The 13,157-nt window shown below is 42.4% G+C and overlaps 1 protein-coding gene across 5 annotated transcripts in view; it reads left to right on the plus strand.

Annotated features, from left to right (window-relative positions):
- Nucleotides 1-13,157, plus strand: part of MARK3 (microtubule affinity regulating kinase 3) — a 160,360-nt gene that overhangs the window by 96,275 nt on the left and 50,928 nt on the right. For 4 of the 5 annotated variants that reach the window (XM_029598012.1, XM_029598014.1, XM_029598013.1 and 1 more), the window contains exon 15: nucleotides 4,501-4,758. In XM_029598012.1, the coding sequence (XP_029453872.1) occupies nucleotides 4,501-4,758 (258 nt within the window). Of the gene's footprint in view, nucleotides 1-4,500; nucleotides 4,759-5,836; nucleotides 6,097-13,157 lie in introns of those variants that run through there. The other variant, XM_029598016.1, reaches the window with a different exon arrangement.

Below are 13,157 nucleotides of genomic sequence, written 5' to 3' on the forward strand. Positions count from 1 at the left end.
GGTCGCGTGTTAAATCTAGGCCGGGTCGCACAGGCGCGCATTCATTCACTGCCGGTGGGGGCTGCGGCAGCCCCCACCGGCAGTGAATGAATGCGCGCCGAAAGCAGCTTGTTCCAGGCGGCGGTGGCGGGTGGACGCGCGTTAGTTCGAGGCGGGTGGTCGCGTGTTAAATCTAGGCCGGGTCGCTCAAGGCAATCTAGGCCGGGTCGCTCAAGGCAGTCACATGCCGTGACGTCACGGCATGTGACTGCCTTGAGCATCGAATCGCAGGGGTCGCATTCATTCATCCAGGCGGAGGAGCCGGCTGCTTTCGCCGCTACTGCCTTGAGCGCCGAAAGCAGCCGGCTCCTCCGCCTGGATGAATGAATTCATTCACTGCCGGTGGGGGCTGCCCCAGCCCCCACCGGCAGTGAATGAATGCGACCCCTGCGATTCGATGCTCAAGGCAGTCACATGCCGTGACGTCACGGCATGTGACTGCCTTGAGCGACCCGGCCTAGATTGCCTTGAGCGACCCGGCCTAGATTTAACACGCGACCACCCGCCTCGAACTAACGCGCGTCCACCCGCCACCGCCGCCTGGAACAAGCTGCTTTCGGCGCGCATTCATTCACTGCCGGTGGGGGCTGCCCCCACCGGCAGTGAATGAATGCGCGCCTGTGCGACCCGGCCTAGATTTAACACGCGACCACCCGCCGGCCGTCTCGAACTAACGCGCGTCCACCCGCCCCCGCCGCCGCCTGGAACAAGCGCCCACCCGCCTGCGGCCTAGATTTAACACGCGACCAATCAGGAAGCGGCCGGGCGCAGGGATAGGACGGACTCCTCTCAGCTGCAGCCTATTCAGAGTCGGGAAACTTTATTGGTTGTAAAATTTTTTCTGGATAACCCGCCCACGTTTATACCCCGCGGGGGGCATGCGGGGTAGGTAAAAACGCACATTACCCGCGGGTTATATGCGTGGAAATACGGTACTTTACTGCATATGTGCAAGCCCTGAAAGGATGATGCCAGAATCCAGCTACAATACAGAAAGAGGAGCCTAAAAGCTATCTGGCTATCAGCTTGCAAATGTGCAATTGAAAAGATCTGGCAGACATACCAGTTAAACTCTCTGTGCCTGGATATGTATGCTCGGAACAAGGAAAATTCAGACTTCTACTAATCTGATGGCATGTGTAGCGAGGGAGGTTCTGTTCACTTTAGTAATATACATTTTTTTAAATGGCTAAAATCCATTAAATTAAATCCACTTACCCAGCCACAGTATTTGCATAAAAAGATACTCTACGTGCTTAATTTTAAGAAAAACACTAAGACACCTTAGATGTGAAAAAAATGTATGGAAAAGTTTAAAACTTACCAGGAAACCAAAAACCTCAATTGCAGTACTTCTATTAAAAGGCAATTCTATTATTTTATTGTGTGTAATTGGCACAGCTTGTGGTGTTTATCCTGTGTTCTGGTTGACGTAGTTGTATTGCTCTTCATTATAACTTGTATTTTATCATTAGTTCATTCTTGCTGTTCTGTCTGCCTGAGCCCATTCCCCATCGCAGCCTGACAGAAATGTTTGCTTATGCGACTAGTCCTGTCTCCATTTGGAGCATATTCTGCATCTTTACTCAGCCGAGCCATCCAAGGTTGATAGCCATGTCAGCCTCAAGGCATATCGATCGAGTGAAGCAGATAACCTCAGGCTTGTGTAAGAAAAATGAATGCTTGAGTAATCTAATTCATAGCTACTGAAGTTTGTGTGGTTCATTTTTAGTCTTAAATGGCGAAATGTACTGTATATTGAGCTATTGTTCACTTGGTAATATTTGTTTTATAAGTGTTGCATTGTATTTGTTCATATAACAAAAGTGTAACCTAGCATGGTCTGCATCAGATGTATGAGAAGTGACTAAGAAGGATAATAATCCAATCCCAAAATGATGATCAAAGTATACAATCTGTTCCTTCCTCTTCCCTCCAAAATTAATTGCTCTGTATTTGGGATTGAACAGACCACATATAGCTTTATATTAAGTCATTAATGTCTGAACATGATTTACTCCTCGGGGAATTCTGAGCGCACAAACTGAAAATTCTGCAAAATTCTGCAAACTTTATATTGGCCAAAATAAGTTTACATGACAGGTCTTTAAGAAACTACATTTTCAATTATTACAGAAAAGTTATTACTTAAAGTTGCAGAATTTTAAATATTTTGAGCAGAATGTCCCTAGAAATTCACTGTAAGTGTCCCTTCCACATACACACCCTCATACAGGGCCCTCTCTCTTGCATACTCACCCACACAAGCTCCCTTTCTCTCTCTCACATACATCCTCGCATAGGCTACCTATGTCTCTTTCTCACGCAGCCCTTCACACAGGCTCTGTCTCACACATACACAATCCCTTCACACAGGCTAGCACTCTCACATACACACAATCCCTTTTTCATACACACCAGCCCCCAATCTCTCACACACATACACACTCCTTCACAATCTCCTCATATAGGCTCCCTCTCTCTGAAACCCACACTCAAGCATCCCACCCTCTTATCTCCCATGCTCTCTTACACCCTCCTGCTCTCTCACCCTCCCCTCACAGTGTCTCCCGTGAATAAGAAGGCTGATAGGGTTTACCTCGTCCAGAAGATTCCTGGATTCGATAAGAGACAGCTGCCCCACCAGCTGATGGTGGTTGAATAGAGCCAAGCAGTCTTGGACCCATTCCTCAGTGCCCCCAGGGAAGGAACACAGATCAATGGATGCTCTTGGGAGAAAGGTGTTTCAGGGAGACATGCTTATTGCCTGCATTACTTCCTACCCAGCTGTAAATGAGCCAGTACTTGTAGGACAACTGGAAACAGGTGCAGGAGGTGGCTGAGTAGTTGCTCGAGTAGCTGCCTCAGAAGCAGCAGGACACCCTCATGCCACTGATGCATAAGGGCCTAGACTGCAGGAAACAGGAGGTCTGAGCAACATACACTGTTTTTGAGACTGCATCGAGGGTCTCTGCAGTGGGAATCTGTGCCTCACACACACCCAGGTTTCTCACTCCCATGTTCACTTTCTTCACATGCACAGGCTTCTCATTCCCATAATCACTTTCTCTCTCTCTCATTCACACACACCAGTCTCTCTCTCATTTCCATGCTCACTCTCCACATGCACAGGCTTCTCATTCCCTGAATCACATTCTCTCTCTCTCATTCACACACACCAGTCTCTTTCTCTCACACACACCATCACCTTACCAACCAGTCTCTCTCTCTCATGCATGCACACACAGGCTTCCCACTCCCATGCTCTCTCTCACGTAATCAGGCTTCTCACTCCCATGCTCTCTCTTACGTAATCAGGCTTCTCACTCCCATGCTTTCTCACATACCCAGACTTCTCACTTCCATGCGTTTTTTTCTCTCTCTCTCACACACACACACACACACACCCACCAGTCATCTTCCTGAGTAATCACTTTCATTGTCTCTCACATACACACACACACATCAGCTCTCTGACCAGTTTCTCTCAATCACAGGCAGGCTGGCTGCTTCTCTTTCTTTCACTCACTTCCTTCCCCCCCCCCCCCCCCCCCCCCCCCCCCGAGCACAAATGGTAGCTGCAGCAGCCTCCTCCTCCAGCCCCCACAGGCCAAGAAAGAAGAATCCCATCGGCCGCGGGAGGCTCATGCTGCTGTCTCCTTTCCCGATTATCGTCTGCTTTGATTGCTTGGAGGCTGATGCTGCTGCCACCGCTGCTACTTTTCCACACGGCACGCCCTTTCTCCTTCCCGCGCACCGCTCTGTGTATCACTTCCTGTTCCGGATCACAGGGGGGGGGGGGTGGTGACAGGCATGGGAAGGAGAAAAGGCCAGCCGCAGGTGCCACAGCTTCTTCTAGCACCGCTGCCGTTCCCGCTGGGCTTGAACGTGCTGATAGCCCGGCGGCAACGGCAGCATTGAAGGAAGAGCAGCGGGAGAGACCGGGAGCACGCGACACACCAGCCGGTGCTTGACGGCGCAGCGGACCGGCAAAAAAACCCCCAATGGGCCCGGTCCTGGTCCACGGACCGGTGGCTGGGGACCCCTGGTATAGGGCATGCCCAGTGTGGCAAGTCAAAAGTTCTGGATACTTTGACATAAGTTTTCTGTGTCGGGGCTCCATCTGATGATGATGCACGTGTGAGGACTAACAATCCTGCTGTCCTCGAAGAACACCTGTTATAGATAAGCAAATCTGCTTTCTCAATCCTCACTGCTTCTGAGGCTCCTACATTTTGTACTGTTTATATTCTTTAACAGGTCTTTATTTTAGCTGCATCTCTTCTGCCCCTAACTTTTACATTAAAAAATAAAAGCCTCTGCATTGTCTGTATCATTGGTATGATCTTAATAAATTGGAATGCTTGTTTGGTTTGGGTTTTTTTGGTGCTGTTTTCTGCTAAATATAGCAGTCTCTCCATGCAGTTTTGAAGTGGTTTGTATTTTTCTTTCATATCACAGCACTATTCCTGATCAGAGAACTTCAGTTGCTTCAACCCACAGCATTAGCAGCGCCACAACACCGGACCGCATTCGCTTCCCACGAGGAGCTACCAATCGCAACACTTTCCACGGGCAGCTCAGAGAGCGGCGCACTGCTACGTACAATGGACCACCCGCATCCCCCAGCTTATCCCACGAAGCCACCCCACTTTCACATACCCGAAGCAGAGGCTCCACTAATCTTTTTAGTAAATTGACTTCAAAGCTGACAAGAAGGTAAGTTTCATTGTTTCACCCTGCCCAGTGCCCATTGATCTATTCTGTTTCAGGTCATTGATAAATGTGGTGAAGTTTTTATTAGCTTAAAAATTCTCAAATGATTTTTTTTTTTTTTTTTACATTTGAAGGCCAATTAATTACCTTTTGGTTTGAAAAGATTTCATAATGGAATGTTCAGAATATTTGAACTTGTCTTTTTGAAATCTTTTTCCCTTTATGAAGTTGTGTATGATGCAGAATTGCACTCCACTTATGAAACCCTTTTCTTTCCTCCAAAAAATTGAGTGAAGTAAAATTAAAGCTATTCATTAAACTGAATTCACTGTCATTAACCTGCTAAGTTCTAAATACTATGTGTAATACAATTACAGTATACTTTTCATAACTTGGATGCATGCCACATGATTTGGAAGAATTTGTAAAGGTAGCTTTCTTCTAAGCATGATCTCAGCACACTCCAAAGACTGAATATCCAATGTCCTCTGGAGTGGAAATAGCATTTCTATAGACTAGAAAATGGAATAGGCATGGAATGTAAAAGAAAAAAAAGACTAGGCAGCCAAACTGAAGAAGAGCATCACTCTATACGCTAACTCAAGCTATATAAATCGATAGAGTGCCCCCCCTGTGAATATTCAATGAATTTCTCTATATCTAATATTTTTTAACAATCTTTAAAAAGGAGTGTAAAAGGCCCAGTCTTGCCAAAAATTGGTTCAGACTGTAATGGCAGTTATAGTTCATAACACAAAACAGGCCAGAAAAAAGTCTGAATCTAATTTTTAATATTTACCAATACCATGGTGAATATCAATGAAAAAATGTGCAAAATCACACCTTTTTATTCCAAAGATTAAAGGCTTAAAAAAAAACCATTGCTGCTTCTGATATAGTTTGGTTACTGTATAGTGGGGTAGTTAAGCCAAAGAGCAGTTTCTGTACAATGTATCACAAGTAAACTAAGTCGGCACAGAACAAAATGTTTTTGAGCAAAGTATCTCTTAGAAATTAGCAAACAGTGTGATGATATCCCTGATAAATGACCTTGGTTTCTCCACAAATTGACTTTTTCAAGGGATGCAATCAGGCAGGAGACTAAAGGAAAAGAAGCCCTTGTAACCAAAACAATAGATTGTCAAAAGCAAGGACACTGGTGATAGACCCTTATCCCGGAGAGTCTCCATCGAATGGTTGTAAGCTTCATCATGACTGCTAAACATCTCAGGACGCCAGAATGATAATCCAGGCTACGCTGGCATGAATTTTATGCCACACAAACACTCTGGAAAGGCCAACTGATAGTTCTAAACTCCAAAAAAGGCTGTCCTCAATATTGTATCTTGTACAGATCTGAAAAGGAACAACAAGTTATTCCTCAGAAAGAGCATTGCTGTAATACAGTGCCTTCCTAGGTACAAGTTGCAGATTTTTCAAAGGTTTTTTCCTGGATGCAATCAAAGTCTTGGAAACAAGTAAATCATACTTATCTGTTTCGTGCTTCACGCCCCAACTCTAGTACTGGAGTACACCAAAGCTGCCGAAAATGAATATCCAACATGGTCCCATGTTTCAAAGTGGACCTCTGCTTCAGGGTGTATTGTGTTTTGTTTTGTTTTTTTTGCTTAAAATAATATCCCGATGGTCATATGCAGACATGCAGGAATTGGATTCTAGGTACCACCACTCAACTTTGGGGATTTCCTGCTCTTTCACTCACTTTTGAAAGATTAAATATGGCGAATAAGGTTTTCTTCTTGCATGGACCACTTTGTTTTTAAGAGAGTGTGGATATGGCAGGAAAAACGACGAAAAGGAAACTGGGAGACCTCAAAATGACCGATGGCAAGGAGGATGATGGTGCCTTGTGCGCTTTATTAAAATGCAATCATCAACTTGACTGCTGCCAATAAGATCAAAAACTTAGTTGGGCACATTTAAATAAGTTAAAGATACTGTGGCTGAAATTGGAGAGCTAAAAATTGAGAAAGCTGAAACATGCATTTCTCTGTTGGAAGATGAGAACAAGGCCTTAAGAGACAGGGCGAAGACCCTGGGGAAAACTTTACCCTGAGCAGGAAGAAAAATTGTATGACATTGAAAACTATTCAAAATGCAGTAATTTGCATTTCACAGGTCTACTAGAAACTGTGCCGGATAGTAACTTAATCTCAATATTAGAAAACTGGCTTTTGCAGTAATTGAACATTTTGGATCATGTTGGCAAGGCCATGGTAGAGAGAGTGCACCTTGTTTACATTAAAAATATAGCACATGTTAAATGCTCTCACTACAGCCCAGTTTATGAACTATGCTCACAAGTTGCATCTCCTGCAGACCTATTGTAAGAAAAAGGGTTTGCATTGTCAAGAGAATAAAATCTGGATTTTTCAGGACTACTTCAATATTGTGATCAATAAAAGGAAGGAATTTGTGCCTTCGTGTTCTGAGTTATTTCAGAAAATTCATTTCACATTGCACTACCCAGCCAAGCTGAGAGTTTGGCATGATAGCAAAATCAAGCTGTTTGATACGATCACTAAGGCAAAGGTGTTTGTTCGGCTTGCTGCTTCTGAAATGTGAATGCTATTTTATTTATATAGTCTTTTATATTCCGTGGCTTCCAAAATTGTGTCCAGCGGGGATTACAAAATATACATTCATAATTAAACACACAACAAACAATTTTATATATATAAAATAAAAATGACTATTAAAACAGTATAATGCTTAAACAAAATAAAATCTTAAGAACATAATATAAAAACATAAGATGTGCCATATTGGGTTAGACCAAGGGTCCATCAAACCCAGCATCCTGTCTCCAACAGTGGCCAATCTGAGTCACAAGTACCTGACAAGTACCCAAACATTAAATAGATCCCATGCTACTAATGCCTGCAACAATCTGTGGCTATTTCCTATTGATTAATAGCAGTTTATGGACTTTTCCTCCAGGAATTTCTTATTTAAAAGCTTCGTTAAAATATTCACAGTACTTACTGCATAAGTTCTTTTCACAATCTGCTTGGAATCTCTTGAGTGGAATTTCTGTTCATTACAAACACATGCTGTATAATGCAATTTTTTTTATTTGATTGGTCATATGACTGGAATTGAGAGATGGCACCTCTATGCACCTTTGATCCCTGGACTCGATTGTAAGTTCAGTTTTTATTCTTTTTTTGGTTTTGTTATTGGATGGGGGTTGGCAGAGGGGTGGAGAGTTTGCGGGAGTGTAGAGGGAAATGGTTTATGGTCTACATCTTTTAAATATTTTGTTAGCATGACATACATGGTAGGCAAGCTGTTGCTCGGTTTGGGACCCAGCAGACACTCAGATCTAAGCACGGTGGTATTACTTTTTAGTTGCTATCGTGTAATTATAAGAGATGGTGATCCATCTTAAATTTCTCATGGAATGTAGCAAGTCTTGGTATGGTTAAAAGAGAGGAAGTGTTTAAACATCTTTAGAGGCTTGATTGTGATAACTGCTTTTCTGCAAAAAAAAAAAACCAAAAAAACACGCTTATTTGACCAGGAGCACCAGAAGTTGAAAAGAAAAATGGGTGTCGCAGGTTTATTATGCTACTGGAACTTCAAAAAATTGTGGAATAGTTATGCTGATCCACAAAAATGTGGTCTCTTTCCTCCCCACTGTTTTAGGCATATATGATTTAAAGACATAATCAACATACAAACCCAGCAAAGGTACACAGCTTTTCTTACAATATCAAATAACCACAACATAAGATTCAAAGTTCATAAATTAAAGAAAGATAAGGAACTGTCACATAAACATAACATCACATACCCCTTTTAAATAGACTTAGGCATGGAATGACCATAATGTTGATGAAATATAGCCCAAACAGCAGCATATTTTAAAATGTCCCTTTAAACCATATCGAAGCCTCTCGATACAAGCCACGTTTTGCACTTGAGCCCTCCAGTGATCCATATTTGGGCTAAGCTTCCAGAAGGTGGCAATGGTGAACCTTGAAGCCAGCAACATTTGAGCCACTAGTCTTCGATATTTGAGGTATCAGTGAGCCAGTCCATCTTCCCAGAAGACCCAGCAAGGGTTTAATATGCTCAGGAATATCCAGAATATCTATCTCCTGCACAACCTGCAACCAAAACTGACCCTCAACTGGGCAGAACCACCACATATGTGTATATATATAAATTTGTATTTCGGGAAGCAATAATTTGCCTAGTGTCATGCGCCCTTTTTGATTTTTCCAAATTTAGCTATTAGCATATGCAAGTCTACAAACATCTGAGCTGGATACGTTTCAAGGAAGATGATGGAAAAAATACAGCAACATAGGCAGGATGTTCATTTTAAGTAAATTGATCCTTCCAGCCCATGAAACTGTTAGATGCTCCTAGGCAATTAAATTTTCTCAACATAGGGCCATAGTTCTTGGAGTATAGATCCTTAAAATTATTAGTGAGGTGAATACCAAGGTATTGGAAGCCATTTTTCACCTTACGAAATATATACAAACATTCCGGTAATGGCATTTTTCTACCAAAAGAATATAATTTTGATAAGTCAGAATTAGTCTTATATCCTGAGAGATGCCCAAATTTCTGTAAAAATGCCAACAATGCGGTTCCTGACACATGCGGTGCTGTAAGATATACAAACAGGAAGAAATCGGACCACATCACTCCCATCCTTAAGGACCTCGACTGGCTACCCATCTCTTTCCGAATACAACACAGTCCTATCGCTCATCCATAAGTCACTCCACAACACAAATTGAATTGGTTAAGCACGCCCCTACGATACCACACACCTCAACAAAACCTCCGATCCTCTAACACTGGTCTTCTCCACATCCCCACCCCAAAAGAAGCACATCTAACCATAACAAGAGAGCGCGCACTGTCCATAGCCGGACCCTCACTTTGGAACAACCTTCCAGCACAACTAAGACACAGCTCTTCAAAAAACACCTAAAAAAATATGGCTCTTCCGACAAGCCTTCCCCTAAGGATTCTTTCCCCCTCCCCACCTTCCCTTCTTATAGCACCATATCCAGCTCCGACCCTCTGTTACACACATTTTTCTGCTTCCAAGTTACCCAGATCCCATGCTGGTTATGTTTATTGCGATTATTGCGTTTCTCTGTAAGATTTCAAGTTTTCTTTAAGTTGCATTATAGTGCCCCATGACGCATGCTAGTTATGTTTATTGCGTTATGTTTATTACATTTGCATTGTTTACTGCGTTTCTCTGTAAGAAATACGCAAGAAGCTGTTTCATTAGTTGCATCCTAAGAAAGTCATAGAACTTAAATTTCAATAAGTTGTAAAATACGATCCATTGTAAGAAATAAGTAACCCCCCCCCTGCTTATTTCCTTTCCGTTAGCTGTAAACCGATGTGACATCACTGATCTAATGTCAGTATATAAAAATGCATAAATAAATATAAATAAATCAGCGTAGAAAGATATTTTATGCAACTTCCTCCCAAACGAACACCCTGAATATTGGGATTCAACCGGACTGCCTGAGCCAAAGGCTCAATGGCCAGATCAAAAAGTAGTGGGGATAACGGGCATCCCTGTCTAGTCCCCCCGCTCTATATTAAAAAATAAAGAAAAAAAGGGAGGGGGGGAGAGATTCTCATTGATCCACTGTACAAATTTACTCGGGATACCCACCAGAGAATACCTCAAAAAGGAAGGGTCAGGACAGCCTTTTTCTGCATCTAGGGATAATACTAAACCAGACATACCCTTTTGCTTGGCCAGATGCAGAATATTGAATAGCCTCTGCGTATTAGATGTGAATACTTACCCCTTAACGAACCCAGTTTGATCGTTATGTATCAAATTAGGCAATAGCTGTTCAAGCCTCGTCTGCAGGACCTTAGCTAAAATGTTTATGTCCGAATTAAGGAGAGAGATGGCCACAATCTGTGGCGTCCTTTCCAAACTTATGGATAAGAACAATATTAGCTTCTTCCATATCCCTTAACGATCCGTCCGTTCCTGCAGAATTATAAACCAAATACATAAACTGTACTATATCAGGGAGGAACTTTAAAAAAAAAAAAAAAAAAGTCTATAGACTACCCGTCTGGGCCAGGACACTTCCCCTCAGGTAAATCTGCAACAGTCAATTGAATTTCTCTCATAGTAATAGGTGCAGAGAGCCCTTCAGCCTGATCCGTCTGCAATTTAGGCAGATTCAGCTCCTGGAGAAAGCACTGAGTCCCTTCTCTGGAGGCAGAGGTCGCATCAGTATATAATTTCACAAAGAACTGAACAAAGGATTGTTCAGTTTCTTTAGGGTCGGATGTGGGAGAGCTGCCAACTTTCTTAACTTTGGAAATATATGCTTTACCTGACTTCTTTTTCACTGCTTTGGCCAGAAAAAGCCCCCAGCTTATCCCCGTGTTCATAAAGTAAAAATGTGGTCTTTAAGATAGAAAAAGTTATGTGTGATGCAAAGGGCAGATATGTGCTACCCTGAAGATCCTTATATGGTTCCTCTGTTTATATGTCTAACCGGTATAATCAGAGTTGATATTTGGCGGCTGGCTGTTTATTTATTTATTTAAAAATGTTTGTGTCCCACACATCATAAAATTCCTGACTGAATTATAGTGTGGCATTCATAATAATCTAAAGACAATATTCAAGCATAAAACAATAACATAGCTTAAAATATACTGACAGGCATAAGCTGTGCATCTGCTAAAAGGGCCTCTCTACGATGAATCTTTTTTCTTAAGCATTCATATATTTTGAGAATGCTTGATTGAACAACTAGGTTTTAAACTGTTTTTTAAACTGTTTAAGGGACACTGTTAGCCGAATCTGCTCTGGAAGGGAGTTTCGAAAAATGGATCTGGCAATTACCAAGACGTGTCCCATGCATATATACCTCAAGAAGGCCTTTATTTAATACATCCACAAAAGTGTATTTAATTACTGAGAATTCAGGCATGTTCAGTGCCTTATGAATTACTGCGATTTTGAATTTTACCCTAAATTGAATTGGAAGCCACTGAAGCGATCACCTTGATTTTTTTACACATTTGGATGGTAACTTTCAAACCGGTGTGCATGCACATGTCAGCCCTAGCCCAGGGACGCAGCTATTTTATAACGTGCGTGCATATGTGCATACTTGCACCAAATTTTAAGTGGGCGGGTAAATCTCGTTTCTACCACGTAAGTTGGGGGATTTTAAAAGGGGTGCGTGCCGACACCATTACCAGTTTACCAATTTGTCCAGTTAATAGCTACATCCTCCAGAGCCCCCCCCCTGGTTTTGAGAGCCTGTATTTCCAGAGCTACCCCAAATGGCTTCCTCCCCCCCCCCCCCCCCCCCCACGCCATCCGTAGCAGAAGTAAAGAGACGTGGCAGATGACTCGCTCAGACCACACCCATGCCCCATCCTTTTTTGAAAAGTTTTGAGATGTGCGCACCATGGCATTTATGCACATATCTGGGCACTTTTTAAATTAGTGCACTCGAGCCTGAATTATTCGCGATTCCTTAATGCACACGCTAGGCTTTTATGATTCACCTTTTAGTGAGAGCACATGACACCAAAATTTGTATTGATGATTTTCTGATTTCGGAGTCCTCGTTTAATAAGTGTTTTTGTTGCAGAGATTGAGATATTTCTGACCATTGTCTAGTTTCTGGAGTTCTAAAGGTGGGAATAGTTTCACCCTTACTGAAGACTTGGTAAATGCTTATCTAACTTAGTTGAAGGCAAAGAATTTCAGAAATTTCCACTGGAAAATTGGGAGACAAATGCTCAAACCAGTGAGCAGCATAAGGGTAATCTGGTTTTATTTTGGGAGCCTGCCAGGGTTTTGCTTAGGAGGAAATAAATTAAGTAGCTGCCAAGCACAAGAGGTTGAATGCCGAAACAATATTAAATTCGGGTCACCAGCTGAAAAGTCTTGAGACAAATGATTGATAGAGGTCTTGTGGATGTAAAGTGAAAATTCACTCAGACATAGCAAGGCTTGAAAGATTTACTTTGTGAAACTACGGGATAATCTCTGCACTCTTGAAAACATACATTGTATTTATATGGGAGTAAATTAAGTAAGGAGACAAGGCTCTACATGTATTGCCTTTTTGAAAGATGAATAGGGTAAGTAAGATTCAGACTTCACCTTTGTATATATGCTCCGTTTTTCAAAATCTTTATAAGCTTTATACGGCTGGCATGGATGTTCTAGCTAATCGAGAACATTTAATAATGGACTTGAAGTTGCCAGCCCTCTCTCAAGTTGATCTACAGATTCTAAATAAGCTTATTTCACATCTAGAAATTTCAGTGGGATTCTTCATAACTTTAAGGCCCCAGACCCAGATGTGCTAGATGCCTCCTTCCATAAGATTTTAAATAAG

This window comes from Rhinatrema bivittatum, chromosome 4 (assembly GCF_901001135.1).
Source record: "Rhinatrema bivittatum chromosome 4, aRhiBiv1.1, whole genome shotgun sequence".
Lineage (NCBI taxonomy): Eukaryota > Metazoa > Chordata > Amphibia > Gymnophiona > Rhinatrematidae > Rhinatrema > Rhinatrema bivittatum.